General features: G+C 37.8%; 1 protein-coding gene across 1 annotated transcript; it reads right to left on the bottom strand.

Annotated features, from left to right (window-relative positions):
* Window positions 1-720: 720 nt before the first annotated feature.
* Window positions 721-2,838, bottom strand: UV8b_03680 (uncharacterized protein; the record flags this gene model as incomplete). Its single annotated transcript, XM_043141178.1, has 1 exon — window positions 721-2,838. One exon carries the CDS (start codon window positions 2,836-2,838, stop codon window positions 721-723), a length of 2,118 nt encoding a protein of 705 aa, XP_042997112.1.
* Window positions 2,839-21,454: the final 18,616 nt, after the last annotated feature.

Here is a 21,454-nt window from a genome sequence, read left to right as displayed (position 1 = left end):
TATGGTTTGCCAGCACGGTAGCGCCAGCGTTCCCGCATTTCTGCAGAGCAGCAGGCCCTGCGCCTAAGACGGCGATGATGCATGTACAGGACCAAGGGCTTGCCCGATGATTGGCCAAACCCTGCTGGATACGTACATATGTACATGCATACGTTAGGTTAGGTGGTTCTCGTTTATCCAGGCCACAGCGACGGATCAACATCGACATGCTGTTGCGCTGGGACATGCAGTCCCATGTGAAAAGAATAGTTGGAATTCCATGATCCATTACTTCCTTGCTGGGTGTTTCCTGAAAAAGGGGGTGGGCCAAAACATGAGCAGAAGAAGCCTTCCAAATTTGGAGGCCAAACGACAGTTGGTATTTTCCCCCGTGCCTTGGCAACAATCCCTTGAAAATGTCCACTCATCATCTTGTATTCTACAACGCGTTACCAAATCCCACCTGTCATCCAATGCAACAACAATATGTCCTGAAACGAGATCCGCCCTGCCGTGGGTTGCAGCTCTGCCTGCTGATGCATGCCAGGCCTTGGGGAGTGAGAGGACTGGCAAATCATAAATATACAACAAGATATCAAGAAAAAGGGAAGAACGAAGAGGAAGAAGAAGAAGGGGGGGAAGAAGAAGAAGGGGGGGGAGAAGTAGAAGGGGGGGAAGAAGAGGGGGGGATTGAAATGACCGACTGCAAATCGAGCCCAACTCGTCGGATAGCTAGACCAGCTAGCTTGGCGGCAATTCGATTCCCAGAGCAGACGCGGGCCGCGATACGGATGACAAGCTGAGCGGAGTGCTCATCTCCAGCTGGTCTACCAGGCTCCTCAAGACCTTCCCATGCCCATTCAATGCTCGCATGCACGCTTCGCAGATGCGCAAGTGGCAAAAGGTGCATACCCAGCGGTCCTCCACGTCCGCTCTGTCGCAGGTTTGGCAAGTGAGCGGATGGTTCCTGTTGGACCTGCGATTCATTGTTCGATGCTTCTGATAGCAATCGTAATGTGAGTGGTTCGGCGGCTTGGACGCTATGATTGCGCCGGGATCGACAGGCTTGTCTGTCTGGACCGGAAAGTAGGCGGCTCTGGGGTCGAAGGTGTCGCAAGTCTTCATTTCCGCATACAGTGAACCATCTCGGCCATGGTACAGGGGTTCTCGCGCGTCCGACGGTGGGACTATCCTCGGCTCGGGTCCTCCGGACGTTGTGCCAGGTCGTCTGGGCGGAGTGCCCGAGCCGTTTGATGCGAGCGGTGAGGTTGAAGGGTGTGTAGCACGACTGCTACTGTCTAGACTTGGGTGAAGTGGGTAAGGCGGGTGCGGGTGCGGGTGCGGGTGCGGTTTCCTGCACGAGTTGGGAGGCACGTCGTGGGCAGGAATCGGTCCAGGTCGTCGTAGGTCCTGAAAACTTCGGGCAAGGCGCAGGTCCGGGGCTGCAGATGAGAGTCTAGGTCCAAGGTGGGATTCGGGGCGCTCTTGGGGGAATGAGGAAAGCAACGGCTGGGACGGTGTCCTTTTGGCCATGTCAGCTCTGGTCCCATCCCTTGGTGATGCGTTGGCCGAGATGGGGGATGCTGGCTTGGCGACATTGTCAGCCAGAGCGCGCGGAGGCTCGACGTCGCCCTTTGTGTATTCGGGCGTGGGGGGCCGCTTGCTGTCTGTGCGCGGAGGGAAGCGATTCGCGTTCGCCGTGGGGTTGAGATTGACGCCTGCGGGCTGGTCTTTGGTGCCCAGAGCCTTTGACCCGGCACATCCCATGGATTCAGGCGCCTCGTGGGCTTCAGCTTGCGGTGCCGGCCGTGTGTTGGGCCGTATGTTGTTGGGTCCCGGCAGGGACATGACAGGTGGCAGTGGTGAGGTCTGGTCCGCCTCGTCGCGCGGGCTCGGGTGGGAGGCACCAGCGGCGGGGGTTGCTTTGACGACAGCCGTTTGGACGGACGAAGTGGATGCAGTTGAGCCGTGGCTGTGATGCAGCTTGAGATCGGGCAGCTCCTTTACCTTGTCGCCAGCCTGCGGCCGGCGTTTCCAGATTTCGGATCGAGGGGGCGGCGGCGGCGGCGGCGGCGGCGGTGGTGGTGGTGGTGGTAGTGGTGGTAGTGGTGGTAGTGATAGTGGTGGATTGGGCAGCGGAGTTGAGGGAAGTGGCTTGACTCGCGAAGGAGAAGATTGGTCGTCCCGGCCATCCTTGGGTGGCGGCGCGGGACAGCTGTTCTTGCTGCGGTTTCCCGATGCGGGCGGCATGGCTTGCAAGCTCTGGTGGCTGCTCTGGTCGTTGCTCTGGTAGCTGCGCAGTGCTGGTGGTGGTGGTGGTGGTGGTGACGACTTGCCGGCAGCATGTGACAGGCTCTCGGGGTCGCGGACGGCGCCGACTCTGCTTTCTGTCGTGTAGGTGCCACCCGAGGAGACTGGGACGTCTGGCTCGCGCGAATACGCCAGCAGCAGGCTGCATATGGAATCGGTAGGTGAGGGCTCTGGGGGAAGAGCGAGGCCAGGTTGTACGGGGGGCTGCACAGCGCCGCCGACTGGCCGCCTGGGTATCGCCATCGACGTGGTTGCGGACGAGGAGGGCGATGGCGCAGGAGGGATTGGCTTGGAGGCTGAGAATGCAACGGGTTTCCTGGGGATGCTGTTGACGACCCTGGTGTCGCCGCCATTCCCCCGAGGCACTTTGGCAGCGGCAGCGGCAGCGGCAGGAGGAGGAGGAAGAGGAAGAGGAAGAGGAGGAAGCGGCAAGTGCGGAAGCGGGAGGCTGTTTCCGTCGGCCGAGGGGACGCAAGGCAGCGCTTTGGAGAATCGCGACCGGCTGGCCGGAGGAGCATCGCCAAGAAGAGACGTTTCTATGCCCAGCATCGTGGCAAAGGCGGCAAGGCCGCTACCGCAGCGACCGCAGCGACCGCGGTGGCGCGGATATTCCAGAGTTGCCTTGTTTGTGCGAGCGCGCGAGCCGTCCCATTTGCGGACCGGCCGGCCCTGAGACGGTTGGGCGTTGGGAGACGAAACAGTTGGGCGGTTGGAAGCCGCACCGGCGACGGCGTGATGCTGCGCTGATCTCGAGGCGCCTCAATCCGTGATAAAGATGAAAGTCTGGACTCAACTGTGATTGCGCGACATCAAGCACGGCAGTGGGGGGGTTACGGAAGGAGCTCCCGTGAGGGGGGGGGGGGGGGGGGGGGGGGGGGGCTTGGCTTGGAGTGGTCTGCGTGCGCAACAACTGGCACGGCAGTCGCGACCGACCTGTTGGCGGTCGTACGACTTGTAACACGCCGGATCCCGCAGCAGCCTTTGGTTGAGGAGGATATGGAAGGTGCTTTGGCAAAGGAGTTCAGTTTCAATGGCCAAGTCCCGAGTGGAGGAGCAGGGAGGGGGGGGGGAAAAGGAAAAAAAGAAAAGAATCCCTTTCAAAACTGGGAGACTTGGAGTGCGCAGCCTTAATGAATGCAGCAATTCAATTTGGGGGGACAGACAAGAGTTGCATTTGCATGCCCGGGCGTGGCAAGCAACCACCGCCTGGCCTGGCCTCGAGCAAGCGACGCCGCGGCAGCAGGGCTCAGCGGCGGACCCGACCCTGCACCATCCATCAATCCCTGCCGATACGCACCTGCGCCAACGCAGGTACCACGTACCGGTACATGCGCACTTTCTGACGCAACCTCTGGCTCGGCCAAGCGGGTACAGTACATACATCCCTTAGGTAGGTGAATACATAAGGTACCTACCTACCTAGGTTCCTACCTACCTACCTGGGCCACGGGTAAAATCAAAGTCTCTTGCATGTCGTGCTGCTTTGCGGAAATATCGGAGCCTCCTGCCGGCACGCACGCCCGCTCCACTTTGGAAGCCCCAGCAGGTAACGGCCGGCGCAGGTATGGAGGTGGCTGGGAAAGCCCAGCCCGTCGTCAACGCTCCTCAACAGCCTAGGAACCCAAGGTCCTATTGAAGGGATAAATAGTGGGGTTCTAGATTAGATTAGCTCGAAGAAAAACCAACCCTCCTACACAACACATTTTAGCCCCATGCTAGTGAAAAGAATTCATAGTGATAAGACTGGGACTTTTTATCAATCCGCTACAACTACGATATTATTGCATACATCATCATCATCTTCTTCTTCCTAAGGTTTTTTTTTCTCAATAAATCGCGCGAACCATTTACCGCTAACACCATCATACTTTAGCACTTATTTGACCGGATTCAGCAACACTTTATTATAGCCTCTTTTTTTCTAAGTCCGAATACTACGAACGACCAAATAATTATAATTATAATGCAAAAAAAAATCCTAGCTGCAGTTAGGTCAGGTCTATAGCTGCGCGTGAAGGCCTACAGAGTTCCTAGCTGCAGTCAGAAAAATCCTAGCTACAGTTAGGTCAGGTCTATAGCTGCGCGTAAAGGCCTGCAAAGTTCCTAGCTGCGGTCAGAATAATTTAGCTGCGGTTGAATTGAGTGGTTAGATCGATAGCTGCGTATAAGGATTAATATCGAATTAAGTAGCTACGGTCACTCCTATGATGCCTGGCTGCGGTCAGAAGAATTCGGCTGCGGTTGAATTAAAATCCTATAATGCCTGACTACAGTCAGAAGAATTCAGCTGCGGTTAAATTAAGAAAATATAATGCGATACGACTTTATCCTTGCGAGGCTACGATATTAAATTAAGAAAATACAATTTGACACGACTTTATTATTATAAGGCTGCAAAGTTATAAGATATATTCAAGACAAAGGATAGAACTACTAGCGATAAAGGCAGACACAGAACTAGATTGACTCAAGGTTATAAGCTGCTAAAATTGCCGATTATAATAGAAACCTATAGTTTAAGTTGTAAACTAAGGTATATTAATGGGGCACTAAAACTTTAGGGCAATTTATTAGGGCAAGTGGCGAAATTGTAGATGAAAATATGCTACTTGCCCTAGTGTAATGATATAAGGCTATATTGCTTGAAAAGTAGGAAGGAAGGAAGAAGTTTATACTTACGACCTAGGCAAAACGTAAGGGAGAACTTTTTTTTAGAGGAGGGATTTTTTTTTCTCTTTCTTTTCTTTTCTCTTTTTTAGTCCAATCTAATCTAATTAGTCTAGTTTAATCTAATAGAATAGTCAGTAGAACTTATAAACGATTTTTATAATTAATTAGTAGAATAATCAAAGAATTATTAGTCTTTAAAGAAATTAACTTATTATTTAAACCCTTTAAAGTCTAACCTTTTTTTTACTCTCCTTTTTCTCTCCTCTTTTCTTCCCTCTAAAACCACCTTTAATAATAGAAACTTCTAAATATAATAATACCAAACTTTCGTCAGTTAATAATCGACTATCTAGATTTTTATTTAGATTTTTATCTTACCCTCCCTCCTATTATCTAAATATCGACTATCTAAATATCTACATCCCACAACCAAAATATAGATTAGGGAATTATTCTAACCCCTCCCTTATAGTTCTTAGGACTATTATTTATTAAACTAAAAGATAATTAGGAATACTAAACTCATTTACTACCAGATCTATTTTCTTTTAGTTTATCTTCTCCTACTTATTAATATCCTTATCTAATTCCTTTAAAAATAAAACTTAATAGAGAATTAGTAAAAGAATCTAAATTTATAAAAGAATCTGATTTAATAAATAAATCTAAATTAATATAATAATCGGCAACTATATAGAATATAATACCTTCCCCTTTCCTTATAGCTATAGGAATAGGCATAACTTTATTTACTAGATATCCTAAGGATAGACTACTGTAGGATTATATCGATAATTATTTAATAATATCTACTATAGCAGGCGGCTATATGACCGCTTACTATAATATTATTGCAAAGAATATTTTTATTACTAGCTTAAAAGGAAAGGCCTTTACTTAGTATAAAAACTTAGACTATAATAAACGAAAATAATCCGATTTAGTAACGAATTTTATTAAGAAATTTAAAGATCTAGACCTTTATATTAAGGTAATAATTCAAAAGGAAGTTTTCGATTTCTATCGAAAAAAGGGTAAAATATTAAAAGCATATATAACCTATGCAGATAAGCTCTCTATAAAGGTTAAGTCTATTAATAAATAACTACTACTTACTAATATAGTTCTTAGTATACCTAATAAAGAGGTTAACTAATACTTATATAAAAGAGTCGCTAATTGCCTTTATAGTAGAGGACTTTAGAAAGGTATTATAGTAATAACTGACTTGATGATATTAGACCTAAAAAGTATTATTTACGGATGCTAAGTATTATTTAGTAAGAAATTACTTCCTTTAGAAGATAATGATAAACTAGCCTTAAGCTTAGACCCCCTTCGAATAATATTAGATTAGTAGGCCAAAAGAGATAAGAAAATAATATATTAAATAGAATAGAATATAAAAATAAAAGAAAGAATATTTAACCTTATCTAACGACTAAAGGCCTTTAATATAATGCGACTAGCTAAAGGTATAAAACTATATAGTTAATACGGAAAATCTAAATACGATAATATACTATCAATTAATAAATTAAGTTCGGGACCTAGTATAGATACTTATGCTAAAAATTGTCACGGGCTCGGGCTACGCCCGCGCTATAATGTGGCTAGGACTCGGGCTGCGCCCGCGTCTAGCCTAAGAAGGGCAATAGACGGAGTCACAGGACTATACTAAAACTCCGATACGTGTTATGATCGGGATATAAATAGACTAGATAGAAGGTTCCTACTTAGATCTTTTTCTTTCCTCTTTAGTCTATTTAATATATATTATTGACGCCTATTTGCAGTCGCCCTAGGGCCAGTCCTTCACATTTAAATAGACTCTCTTAGCCTTGCTATTATAACTCTATATTATGGAACCAATAATGCAAGCGTTATACGATATCAAAATAAGCGCGCCTAATAAAACGGGGGCAGACGGCATAGGGCAGCAGCGCCCCCGACGTAATATATATACCTAAATGCAGCAACTTTCCAAGGGTATGCAATAGATTTAATCGCAAATGAACTCTTTATAGGCTTATCTTGCAGAGTAGGCGAGCAAACCTTAACCAGAATACTAATCGGTCCTGGTAACACAATAGGGCAGACCTATCCCCCCTACCACTCTCGATATAGCTTATACCCAACCTAAGCGTAAGCCGATCCCAATAGGGGACCCCTTTAACGGCAAAAAGATAATATTTACCGCCTAGCGAACCTTTATGCAATATAAGCTTAAGGTCGATAAAGACTTTATTAGGGACAAAAAGATGCAATAGATATTTATCTTCTAAAATCTGTTTTCTACGGTCTAATTATAAGTCGCAGCCTTTTTTAAAAATAGCAAGGCCTACAATTATAATATAGCGAAGTTCTTTAAATACCTCTAATATCTCTTTAAGGACTTATATCGATAAGACCATACGATTACTAAACTTAAGCACTTTTTACGCTAAGGCCCTAAAGAACTTTTTGCTCCTTTCTTCGTCTAATTTAAGGAAAAACTAGCGCTTATAGGAGGAATTAGCTAGCCTAAAGAAGTAAAACTCGAATACCTCCGTTCTATATTAAATACTAAGATAGCCGATAAGATCATCAGACTTAAAGTCTCCTATAATAACTACTATATAGCAATTAACTGTTATCGTTAAATTACTATTAACCTTAAGACTAGCCTAACTACTAGGCACTACCCTAATCCTCCTCGCGATCGATAAAATAATAATCGAAATGCAAAAGGTGATATACGGATAATAAGTATTAACTAGCTTACTTTAAAGAGTAAGTAATATATAGCCGAATGGGTCTTATAGGAGGTCCTTAATAAGCGATAGGAGAAAGACCTTTATCTTTATTATAGTGCTTCTACCTACTATATATAGAAATGCCGTTTATAAAGGGCCTATAAACTAAGAACGGTTAAGGTAGCTATAGTAGACTCTTAGGCCGCTAAGGATAATAATAGCGATAACTTTTAAGGAAAAGATTAGCCCTCGAGCCTAATCTCGCGAGAGGGCTTAAAGTATACGCCTAGAACCTTAATCGATTATAAAAAAGACCCTATATAAAGGAGATAAAAAAGATTATAGAATGCATAAATAGGCACCCCTTTTTAGTACTAATATTATATAAATCTTATACTTTTATTAATACCTTAATCGACTCGGGTTATAATTGCTATAGCGCTATAAGCGAAAAAATAGTGCAACGGTTAGGTCTCCAACCTATCCGCCTACTATAATATAGGAAAATCGGAACAGCAGTAGAGATTTAAAGCTATTTAGGGGAATATAAGGAAGCGACTTCCTCTATTATATATATCGTTTATATAGATATTAATATTAATGGCTAGCCTTCTATAGTTATACTTTATATAATCCTAGGCCTTACCTATAATATTATCTTAGGTCTCCCTTAGATAAAATACCGCAATATTATATTGCAAGCGAAACGATATTAGATATAGATCGGAGCGGTAGGTAATCTTATCGTCTAGGAATTAGTAGTATAATAGTCTGGCCCTACTGTAGTTAATATTCTCGGTTTAGTCTTCTATAGTATGCTTTAGTAGGTAAAGCATTCTAAAGACTAATCGACCTCTTTTATTACTATAAGCCTGCAAAAGATAATATATATTCTCTGCATTATGCTTCCGCTATATTAGGACCCTATACTATCTCTATAGAAGCTGCGGGGACTACCTTTAGAGTTATAGATATTTAGCGATCTATTTAATAAGGAAAAGGCCTCTAGCCTTCCTCTATACTAGGGTATATTAGACTATTATATTTAGCTTAAGAAGGCCCTAGATAGAAGTATATTAGACCTACCTTAGAGCCTATTATATAATATACTATAAGACCAGCTTCTTAAGGTTTAAAGATAGATAACCGACCTTATAGATAAAGGATAAATTCAGGCGAGTTTTTTATTAGCAGTAGCTTTAGTCCTCCTAACGAGAAAGGGGAATAAAAGGTGGCATTTTTATATAGATTACTAAGCCCTAAATAAGGTTATAGCCTAAGACTAATACCCCCTCTCGCTTATTAAAGAGACCTTACAATCTTTATCCTAGGCAAAGTAGTTTACTAAAGTCGATATATATACGGTATTCTATAAAATCTGTATCGCAAAAGGCGATAAATACCTTACTGTATTCCGTATATGATTCAGCCTCTTTAAATAGCTTATTATACCTTTTAGCCTTACTAGAGCCCCCGTAATATTCTAACGATATATTAATAAGGCCTTAGGAAATATACTCGGGGATTTTACGACTATATACCTTAATAATATCTTTATTTATACCTTAGGATTAAGAGAGGACTATATAGGATGCATTAAGGATATACTCTAACGACTTTAAGATGCTAGTCTTAACCTAGATTTAGAGAAATATAATTTCGCTATAATAAAGGTCTAATATCTAGGTTATATTATAATAATAAGAAAAGAGATCCGCCTAGACCCTAAAAAGATTAAAGCTATCTAGAATTAGGAAGCCCTTATAAAACTAAAGGGGGTCTAAAGCTTCTTTAGCTTCATAAATTTTTACTGCAATTTTATCCTTAATTTCTCTCGATTCGCTAAACCTTTAGTTAAATTAATAAAGAAGGGGGTTCCCTTCTAATAGTTAGATAAAGAAGAGGAGGTATTCTAAGTGCTTAAGCATTACTTTATCTTATACTTAGTTCTCGCTTAATAGGACCCTAATAAGGAGACGATTCTTAAAGTAGATAGCTTTAATACCGCTTTTAGTAGCTGCCTCTCTTAAATTAAGGAGGATAAAGTCCTCTACCTTATTACATACTATTCTATATGCCTAATAGATACCAAACGGAACTATATAATTTACGATAAGGAGCTTCTTGCTATTATCTTTTATCTTAAGGTATAGTCAGCTGAACTCCGATTAGTAGCCTCCCTATTTACTATTCTTATAGACTATAAGAATCTAAAGTACTTTATTCGACCCTATAAAATATTAGAATGGTAGGCTAGATAGGCCGAAATACTAGTATTCTTTAATTTCTATCTCTAGTATAGGCTAGGGTTATAAGCTTAACGCCCTAATACGCTATCTTAATAGGAATAGGAAGCCGACGGCGCAATACTAAAGATTAGCTAGATCTTAAAACTACTATCAATTTTAATACTCTATCTAGACTCGACTACCGAATTAGTTCCTATAATTATACCTTTAGGATTTAGCTTACCTAATAGCTTACGTATTTTCGCCGACTCCTACCTTTAGGCACTCTAGGATTATGCTATAGCTAAGGATAAAACGTATAGGGTATATTAGGTAGTAATAGCAAAAAGTAAGAAACGCTTTCCGATCGAGGCTTCGATAAAGGAATAGATTGCAAATTACACCCTAAATGCCTATAGCGCGCTTCTCTACCGGGGGCGGATATAGCTCCTTTCTTTTAAACCCCTAACCACTATAGTTATATAGCAATGCCATAAATTACCTACTATAGGCCATCTAGGGAAGAATATTATATTCTAATTATTATATCAAAATTACTACTTCGATAATATATCCTTAGCGGTAGCGAGATATGTCCGGAATTGCCGATACCATAGGGTATATAAAAGCCGATAATTACGCTAGGGCCTATTATAGCTATTATCTATCCTAGACCGATTTTAATCGCAGATTTCCATCAACTTTATAATAGATCTTTCTATATATAATATATCCGACCTGCGATTCCTTATAGTTATTACTAATCGCCTATTAAAGTATATCTAGCTTAAGGCAATACACTTTATAAAAGCGGAAGACTATATAGAACGGTTCTAATAGTACTAATAGCGTTTCTATAGGTTCCCTAAAGAAATTATTAGTGACTGAGGATCTAATTAGGTAGGATAATTTTAGACTATACTTTATAATTCAGTCGGGACTAAATAACTCCTCTCGACTATATATTACCCTTAGATTGATAGTAATATAAAACGGATAAACTAAAAGGTCTAGACTATCTTATATATTATAGTCTCCTTTAACCAATATAATTAGCTAAAACACCTTGCGGCATACCAATTAGTATTAAATAACTAGATATCATTAATAACCGGTTTTAGTCCTAATCGGCTCCTTAATAGATTTAATATTCTAATAGTTATATCGCCTTTGGATATAATACTAAGTTTAATAACCCCGAAAGGGCGGGCCGCCCTATTTTTAGCCACCCTCTATAAGGGATAGGAAGTAGCCTAGGCCGCTATCGCCTTTATATAATAGCGGTAGTAAAATATAATTAATTATTTATACTATCTAGTGGAACGTTTTTAAGTCGGGGATTAGGTATAGCTTACCTTATGCAATATTAAGATAAACCGGCCTTATAAGAAGCTCAACTAAGTCTCGGTAAAGTATATAGTTATAGCTATACTATCTCTATTTAATATTCGACTCGATATCCTATAGGGTATTTATTTAGTTTTCTATATTAATCTAATCGAATGAGTAGCTTCTAACTTACTATTAAGTCAGGAGGTAACTAATATATAACCTAGTCCCCTATTTATATTACCCTAAGACTCTAATCGGCTATATAAGGAATATAAAGTAAAAGAGATTTTTACTATAAAGAATACCTAAGGTCGGGGGTAGAACTATAATATACTTATTAAATAGAAAAGATATAACTTACCTATATAGGAACCCCTAGAGAACTTCTTAGAGATAGCAGTATAAAAGGCATTTAAAGCTAAATAAAGGGATATTTAGATGCATAATAGACTAGTATAGCCTTAGGATCGGATTTTAGACCTATAACCTTAATATCGTCTAATAATATAAAAAAAAAAAAAAAAAAAAAAACTAATCCTTTTCGTTTTTAGTAAAGTAATCTAGTAAGTTTTAGTATTTATTTTTTATTTCTTAGCAACTTTGGCCCCGCTCCTGTATTTCTTAATTCCTACTGCTTTTACTACCTTTATTTTTATTGGCATTCTCCTGCCTCCCTATAGGATTTAGTAGGGGGGCATATAGGGGAAGGGGAGGGACTATAGGATAATAGGGCAGGAAAGATAATAGCGGCATTAGCGGTATAATTAGCGGATACTAATTAGGCACGGTATAGCTTGGGTACCTATAATAGGGCGTAATAGGTCCGGGGGGATATACTTATAATGCTAGGCTAGCAGTAATAGAACCGGCCTCGGCTTATGGCGTAGTCGTCAGTATAAAGGCCTAAGGCGAGGCTATATTAGCATATAGGGAGGATATTAACTAAGGGGAAGTAGGCAGAGTATAGGGTATAGGCATAGCAAGGGTGACCTAATATACGAAGCTAATTATCGCCTCCGCTATAATCCGTATATCTTATCGTTACTCTGCGAGTAGTTATATAATAGGAGCTATAGAGTTGCCGCTAGCCTATTAGGACATAATAGATAAGGCAGAGGGAACAATAATCGTTATAGGCGCAATAGGAGTCAACCTGCTAATATTAGTAGCTAAGGCGTACGCAAAAAGGGCCGTCACAGTATACTTTTACGCTATAGCCTATAGTTTATCCTATTAACGATATAGTATATTAAACTTAAGGCAAAGACGGGCCTTTTAGCTTAGGATATCTCCTACCTTCGGACAAGCGGCCTCCTTAATACTTTATTTCTTTTATGCTATACAGACGATATGCTTTATTACCCGCTGCAGTTAGGGGTTTATTAATATTATACACTCGCACTAGATACACGTCTTATATTTCTAATAGTATTAAATATAAGCTTAGGAGCGATTAGACTACATACAGACGATATATTCTCCGGTATCTATAGTATACTATATATAGGCGATATAGGTATATTTTACCTCCTTAATATTATTAGCACTTAATCCCTTAGAATCCCTTTAGATAAGGAACTCTCTTATAGTATACTTCTTTCGTAATCGCTAATATAACAATCTAGTAGTAGGCGAAGGCAGTATTTTCCTTATATACGAAGGTATCTAGAGTATAAGTATAGACGAAGAGGGAGCTAATAGTACTTTAGATAGGGTCTTAAGTATAATAGCTATCGAAGAAGAAGTTTTTATTAGTATTACCCCTATCGATGATAGGACTCCTATATAAAAAAAGGCGGGAGAATATAAAGGGGATAATAGGGCCCCCATATTAGGCAATAAGGGCTTTACTAAACTCTTATTATTATTAGAAATAATAATAAGCTTAAAGCTAGGGGGGGAAATATACGACTATCCTAAGGAGGGTATAGACTATAGCGGCTATAATAGTATTTCTAGCTAGGAACCTCCTCCGCGCTTAGCACTTCTGAGGTCTCCGGCAGATACTAGGGATAGACCTAATAGGGTTATAGGAGGGCCCTAGGCGATAGATATATTCCTATCTATTAATCCTCCAGACGATATAGCAACGAATCTAATATAATAGCAAACGGGGGGGGGACCTAAATACCTATTAGTACTAGACGATTCACTATACGGACCTAATATAAATAATCTAAGAACTTTCGATAGCGCAACTCTATTAGCAGGGACGATTCTCACGATGGTAGTAATGCTATAGACTTACTATTAGGAATGATAGCCTTAATGACGGTAGGTATAGGGATAGAGAGAGAGAGGAAGAAGTGCAAAAGAGAAATAGATAAAAAAAGAAGCCTTAGTATAGATAGATTCCTAACCGATGGCTAGTGATAAAATTTTTCTGCTCTACGATAGCTATAATACGGTTCCTTCTAGCTGATAGTACTACAACCGGCTTCGATAAGATTCTATTACGTCTGCCTAAAGTATACCGACTCTAGTCTATACTATATTCATATCGGTTATATATTGGTATATCTATGCGCCCGATTGTTATCTTATATATCTAATTAAGGTTATTTTCGAGGGCTATAAGAGGTCTTAATTAGGGGGTGATATATAAAGGGGATAATTTCGGATGGTTTATTCTTCCGACTCCGAGGAGGAGGAGGGGGGTATATTACAGGCTCGGGCTACGCCCGCGCTATAATATAGCTAGGACTCAGGCTGCGCCTACGTCTAGCCTAAGAAGGGCAATAGATAGAGTCACGGGACTATACTAGGACTCCGATATATATTATGATCGGGATATAAATAGACTAGATAGAAGGTTCCTACTTAGATCCTTTTCTTTCCTCTTTAGTCTATTTAATACATATCATTAACGCCTATTTGCAGTCGCCCTAGGGCCAGTCCTTCACAAAAATACCAAATTTTAACTAAATATAGATTATTATTAGTACTTCAACTGCAGAGAATAGGGCTATATAGGCTACTAATATTCCTTAAAGAATTATATTAATCTAACCGAATTTAATAAACATCAATAATAGTAGATAGAAACTAGTAAATAAATAAAACGTAATAGACGAAAAGAACTAAATTTAATAAAGAACCAATAGACCCCTTTAGTTGCTAATTTAGTGCAAATAGTTAGGGATGCGATAGATATTCTACTAAGCAGCTTCAAAAAATATCTAGCTTATACGGCTTATACTATCGGAACTATTCTATATCGATCTCTATATTATATTAAGATTGATAACGAAAGTAATAAGAAAACTATAGCTGCTATAAGAGGAAAGGAAAGTTACCTAATAATAACTAAGGGCCCGAATAAAATAATATATAAGAATACACTAAAAGCGATAATAAATTTCAAGGGTATTAACCGATATCGCATTAAAGAACTTTTAAACCTAGAGGATGAACCGGAAATATAGATATAGACTATAGGATAGTTTATTCTAATTTATCTTCTACTAATTATCCTAATTAATTATAGATAGGCTCTAGCTTAGGCATAGATAATGCCAGAAATTATAATAGAATAATTCCAATAAATACTCCTATTACTATAACTATATTTAAAGTATATTTTAGGAACCTCTAATATGCCCTCTTTAAATCTATAAGTTCTGCTACTAACTCTAGCTATACTAATTTATTTTCTACTAATTATTCTATATTAGATATAAGACGAGGATATAGTTATATAGGAACTACCTCAAAAGGAATTACTATAATTATATCGATAATTAGAATTAGAAAAAATTCAAGCAATAGAAGAATATAATATCCTATTATTCGACTTAGGGTAATATTTAAAGAATATAGTTATACCGATTAATATATTATAATTCCTCTAAGTCGCACTAATTATTAGATACTAGCTTTTATACCTTATGCAGTATAAATACAAACTTAAAAGTAATACTGTAAAAGCTATTATTTCACACCTTATAATACTATTTTATAACGATAAGGAGAATAGAAAAAGATAAATAGTAGGCAGAATAAACTATATTATTGCCTTTAATAATATTATAAAACCTAAGGGTTAAATAGCAATTACTTTAGGATATATTACCGCCTATATTAAAGGAGTATAATACGATTCTATCTTAATAGATAGCAGATTAAGTATCGATTTAATTAATAATACTTTTTTAATAAAATATAAAATTCTATAATTGTAACTATAAAAACCAATAAAGGTTAAGATAGTAAACGATAATGAATATACTATTACTACTTATATATATATATAGGTAGTAGCAGGCGGCATTCTGGCATTAGTATACTTTTATATTATGCCAGCTTAAGAAGAATAGGATATTTTATTAAGAAAGGTTTAACTGCAAAGAATAAGTATAGTAGAATACTATAGAGAAGATAAACTTACGCTTAAAGGCATAGGAGGAGTCTTATAGGTTCTACCGATATACCTATGCCTAAACCTATTCTAATAAGTTAAAATTTGATATTTAGTTTCTCTAAAATAGACCCCCTCTAATAATAAGGTTAAATTTATCGAAGATAACCGAAAAATTCTAAAAAAAGTTAAAAAGACTTTACGAAATATAAACGAGGAAGCTTATAAATTAGCAATAGTTGCTATAGATATATATACTACTTTATCGAAAAACTAATTACTATAAATAATAAAGCTAGCAATTATTCGCAGATTTTTATTTTATAATACTAATAAAAGCTGGTTATAAAGGAACTTAAAATAGTATTAAATATAAAAGGGATTAATAGAATAAATAGAGGAACTAATAATTCGAAAGCCTTAGTATTATAAAAACTATCATTAATAAACTTATTACTTTGCTATTTAGCATCTCTTAAACTAATTCCTAGTGATTAGAAACTTATATAGAGTTAACTTAACCGATAGAGTAAAGGAAGATACTTCTATATTAGGAAGAATATTATTCCTATAATAATTAAAGAAAGAGAAAATAAAGGTTCTAAATTCGAATAGACGATTAAATAAAAAAAGGAAAATAATCTAAAGAGATAAGAGGATTAAGAATTAGATTTATTCGAAATTTTTCGTATATTAACTAGTAACGATTATTAGTACTAAGAATAGGAGGATAAGATATACCTTTCTAATATAAAACCGATAAAGCATTTACCTAATTTAAAGATATCTAACTTCTTAAAGCTATAGTGCACTATAGGAATTAATAGCGATAAAAGAAAGATAGAATATATAATACTAATAGATAAAGCTAGATAACTAACCTTACTAATTTATATAGGAAAACCATTTTTAAAGGGGTACCCCTTTCGATTTCGAAATTTATATATAAATCGACTATTAATAATTATACCGGATGAAATAGTCTATTTATAGTTTAAATAGTCTAGTATTTCATTAGGGAATAGGGCGGGGTCAATAACTTAACAAATGCTTATTAAACGGTTATGCTATATATATAAGGACTATTTTATTTATAAATTAGAGGATATTTGCACTATAGACTTAATATAATATTATATCCCTCTTATATTAAACGCTAAACTAAAGAAAATAAAATAGTTTCGCTATACGATAGCTTATTAATAATTCTTTAAGAAGGTTTTCCTAATAATAAAGAAAGCAGTAGTAATATATCGAGATATTTCTAAATGGATAGCACTAATGCTTTTTATTAATAAATTAGGATAAAAGAAAGTCTTATTATCCAAAAAGGTTTTTCGTATAGTTTATAACTTCCAAGATATAAATAATAATTTAATTAAACCCGCTTATCTATATTACAATATAGAGGCAGATATAGAGTCGGTTTACTGCAGCAGGTTAATAATTTTCTTATAAATAGACGCTTCGAATGGGTTTTAGGCTATAGAAGTATACCCACCAGATAAATATAAAACGGCATTTTCCTGCCCTAATGGCATATATATTTATAATAATATGCTATAAGGTTTGATAGGGTCACCTACAATATATACCCGATTTAGAGACATAGTATTTAGATACCTTTTCTTTTAGGATAGAATAGAATCGGAATTAATTTTAGGCTATATAGAGGATATCTAAATATTATTCTCTATTTATATAGATAACTACTATATCGCATTAGAGACTTAGGAAGACTACTTTAATTTCTTATAGAAGAGATATTTTCTAAGAGTAGCCTAAGCACTAATCGGCTTAAGCGGGAAAAAGATTATTTTCTTTGCATTAAAGGTAGATTATATTGGGTTTTCTATTAAAGATAGCAGGATACGACTAGTAAAAAAATATAGGGAAAGATTCATTCAAATAGCAGAATACTTTAATAAAAATCTACTAAAGACCTAGGATAAGGTTCTAACCCTTATATATTTAACCCTATTCTTGCGTAAATTTATTCCAGGAAGGTCGGATTTAGTTTAAACGGTTAAATTAGTATTCTTTTATACTAATTATAAGATAACGAAAATAGGCAGATAATCTATATAAAAAAAAGAAATACTTTAAGATTAATTAGTCTAAATAACTAAAGTAAGTTTAGCACTCTTAGCTATCTATTGTAGTATTTAGGTAAATACTACTTTTAGTGCCTAGCTAGGAACCTAATTCTATTTTGCAATAGACGCCTTAAATATTGGCATAGGGGGTATTTTATTTTAGTTAAAAGATACTAAACTTAGAATACTAATAGATAATTCGAATTAGATAAAGGTTAGAATTATTATATAGCTATTATATAAGTTAGGAAACGCCGAGAAACGTTATACTATACTAGAAAAAGAGATGTTAGCTATTATAGTAGGACTAAAAGAAGTCAAATAGCTAATAGAAAGATCCCTATATCTAATCAAGGTCTATATAGACTATAAAGGGATTATAGATTCTATAGTAAACTTAGGAGAAACTTATAGGAAAATTATAAAATGGATTGACTTATTATAAGAATCTAATATCGAATATATTTATTGGCCGAATATAATAAAAATTATAAAAATTATAGATAGAATATCTAGACTACTAGATATATTGAGATTAGAACTTATGGAATTAAAACAGAGAATAGGAATAAAAGTTAAATTAGGACTAACGAAACTAATAGTAAATATTATAATAGAATCCGAATTAGTACTATTAGAAGGAGGAATATTAAATCGAAATACCATTAAGAAATTATCTATTAAGCTTCGCCTATAGCTTAAGTTAGCCTAGTACAGAGAGATACTTACGGCAATAATATACGGCTATAATATTATTACTTCGGACTAAAAAAGACTTATATAGAGATATTCGCTAAAGTATTAATTTATCGATTGAAGGTTATATTAGCTAAAAATAGATAAATCTTTAGCTGAATATATTTTAGAAGGTAGGATATCGACTAAACTATAAGCCTTCTATAATGCAAAGGGATACTTTAGTCTAGTAATTATATTATAGGCTATTTGAGGGAAATTCTATTAGCCTTTAAGAACTAAGGATATTAAGATATATTATCGGTCATATTTAGTATATTAATAAATAAGACCTAAGATCGCAAGAGCTAATCTAAAATCTATTATAGTTTTAGAACTATAGGAGATAGTCGCAATAAACTATTTAAACCCTATTACACCAAAAACGAGAAAGGGAGAAATATATATTCTAGTAGCAGTAGACTATACTATTAGATTTCTTTTAATATAGACTTATATTAAGGCAATAAGAATCGCGGTAATAAAAGCTTAGGGAAAACACTAGGGATTAATATTTAGATAGCTAAAAAGGATCTATTATAATAATAGATCTATTGCAATTCTCAAGGTCACTATAAAAGCAGAGCCTTACTAGCTAGCTAGATGGCACAAGACTGTCTGCGACCTGTGAACTAATCTTAGTATAATACTAGATTTTTCACCAAGTCCTAAGACTATACAAGTGCTATAAAGCAGGGCAAGTGTAAAGGCAAGGCAAATATAAGATAACCAGAAAACGCAGGGAAGGTAAAAAGTTAAGAGGCATATAGTGTATTAATAGACTCGATTATGCTACCCTTCTGCTATCTAGAAAGAAGGGGGAAAGCTATCCTATATATACACGAAGGAGGGGTGGGCCCAGGCATCCAGGGAAGCCAGTAAGAGGGCTCCCCGTAATGCTCGCTATGATACGTCAGCAACCCCGCTATATCCGACCTTTCCAACCACCCTAACCACCGCACTAGTAATTAGTCACCGCACTAGTAACTAGCCACCACGCTAGTGACTAACCACCACACTAGTGGACTAGCCACCACGCTAGTAGGCCACCACACTAATTTAGCAATGCCACACCACGCTAGTAGGCCGCCACCACGCTAGTAGGCAACCACGCTAATTTAGCAATGCCACACTTTTTCAACAAGGCCTACCTTACTTGATATACAGTAAATAATCCACTAAAAATCCTTAAGGTAAAAGGCAAAAGCCTAAGGTTAGTAAGACTACCGTAAGTCTAAGAGGCGGTATAAGGGCCAGAAGGTCAGTAGGCCAGTAGGGCATTAGGCCAGCAGCCTAGTAGGCTACTATAGGATTTTAACACCCCCTCTGATTAGCTACTGTAGTAGCAAGCTAATCGTGTAAAGGATAGGGAAAGAAAATGCAGTAAAAGTGCTAAGGAAAAACATAGGAAAAACCTTAGTAAGTTAGTATAAGTTAGCAGGCCCTAAGGCCTAGTAACTCGCGGAACCTAGTAAATTTAGGGCCCGGCAGTGGCTTGGTAAGACCGTCAGCAGGCATACTATTAGTAGGTAAATAGGTAATTTTAACCAAGCCCAGCTAGGCTTGCTCCCTAATATACCGGAATTTTAATAGCGTATGCTTAGTGCGAGCGTGCTGATTAGGGTCGTTAGAATTCGAAATAGAGCCCTAGTTATCGCAGTATAGCGGTATAGGGCGTAAAATATCAATTTCCAGCTCCTTGCAAAGGTTAGAAAGCCACTGTACCTCACGGATAGTCTTAAGTAATGCATTAGATTCAGCTTCTAAAGTAGATAGCACTACTAAAGAGGCTCGCTTAGAACGCCAGCTAATAGGACCACTATTAATAGTAGTAAGGAAGCCTCCAGTAGATTTAGAGGTTTCTTTACAGCCAGCAAAATCGCTATCAGAATAAGCGGTTATAATAGGCTGTTAGTTGCTTTTAGTAGTACTAAAGCAAATAGCTAGGTTCTTAGTGCCTTTAAGGTAGCTAAAGCTGCCTTTCGCAGTATTTAGATGTATATTAGTTGCCTTAGACATAAACCGAGAAAGGTATTAGGTAGGGAATGCTAAGTCGGGTCTAGTCATCATCATAAGCCACATTATAGTGCTAGTAAGGCTCTGATAAAGGCTCTAATCAGTAGGGCTAAGGTCTTTTCCACTAGATTCATTAAGAATTCCTAGTTGAAGTGGAATAAGCTGAGGTTTAGTATCCTGTAAGCCGAATTTAGCTAGGACCTCTGCTATAAATTGGGCTTAGTGTAGCCATAATAGACCTTCCTTCCTATTTCGTATAATCTGTACGCCTAAGAAGAAGGAAGCCGGACTGCGGTCTTCTATAGCATAGACCTTATGAAATTTCCTTTTTAGCTGGTTAATATAAGTTATATTTAGACCAACTAATAGGCAATCATCAATATAGGTGACGATAAAGGTACTAGTTTGCTTATTATAAAAGACGGCAGCATTAGAAGCTAAAGGTAAAAAACCTTCACTAGAAATCAGGTCTTTTAGCCGGTATTGCCATTCGCGGGGTGCTTATTTTAGCCCGTATAGGGCCTTCTTTAGCAAGATAGCTTGCTTAACAGAAGGGTCGAATCCAGCTTCTTTAAGCAAAGTTAGTAGCCGTTGGCGCTATATATTAGACCAAAGCTTACTATCAGTTAGTAATAAGCTCTCTATAAATTTAAGGAATCCATTAGGGATATCTATATAAATAGTCTCAGAAAGTTCGCTATTTAGGAAGGCGCCTATAAAGTCGATTTGCTCTATCTCCCAGTTATTACTAGCAGCTAAAGCTAGTATAACCCTCCAGGTGGGTAGGATAGAGGTAGAAGTATAGGTATACTAAAAGTCCTTTCCTTCGACTTATATAAAGCCCTTAACAACTAATCTAGCCTTATATTTTATAGGCTGATTATTAGCATCCTTTTTAACCCGAAAAACAGGCCTATTGCATATAATTTTCCTATCAATAGGAACGCTAGACTTAAGAATAAACTGGAAAACTTTAGTATCCAAAAGCTGCTCGAA

This window comes from Ustilaginoidea virens, chromosome 3 (assembly GCF_000687475.1).
Source record: "Ustilaginoidea virens chromosome 3, complete sequence".
In the NCBI taxonomy this organism is placed as follows: domain Eukaryota; kingdom Fungi; phylum Ascomycota; class Sordariomycetes; order Hypocreales; family Clavicipitaceae; genus Ustilaginoidea; species Ustilaginoidea virens.
Note: the sequence above shows the minus strand (reverse complement) of the source record. Positions and strands in the feature narration are given on the sequence as shown.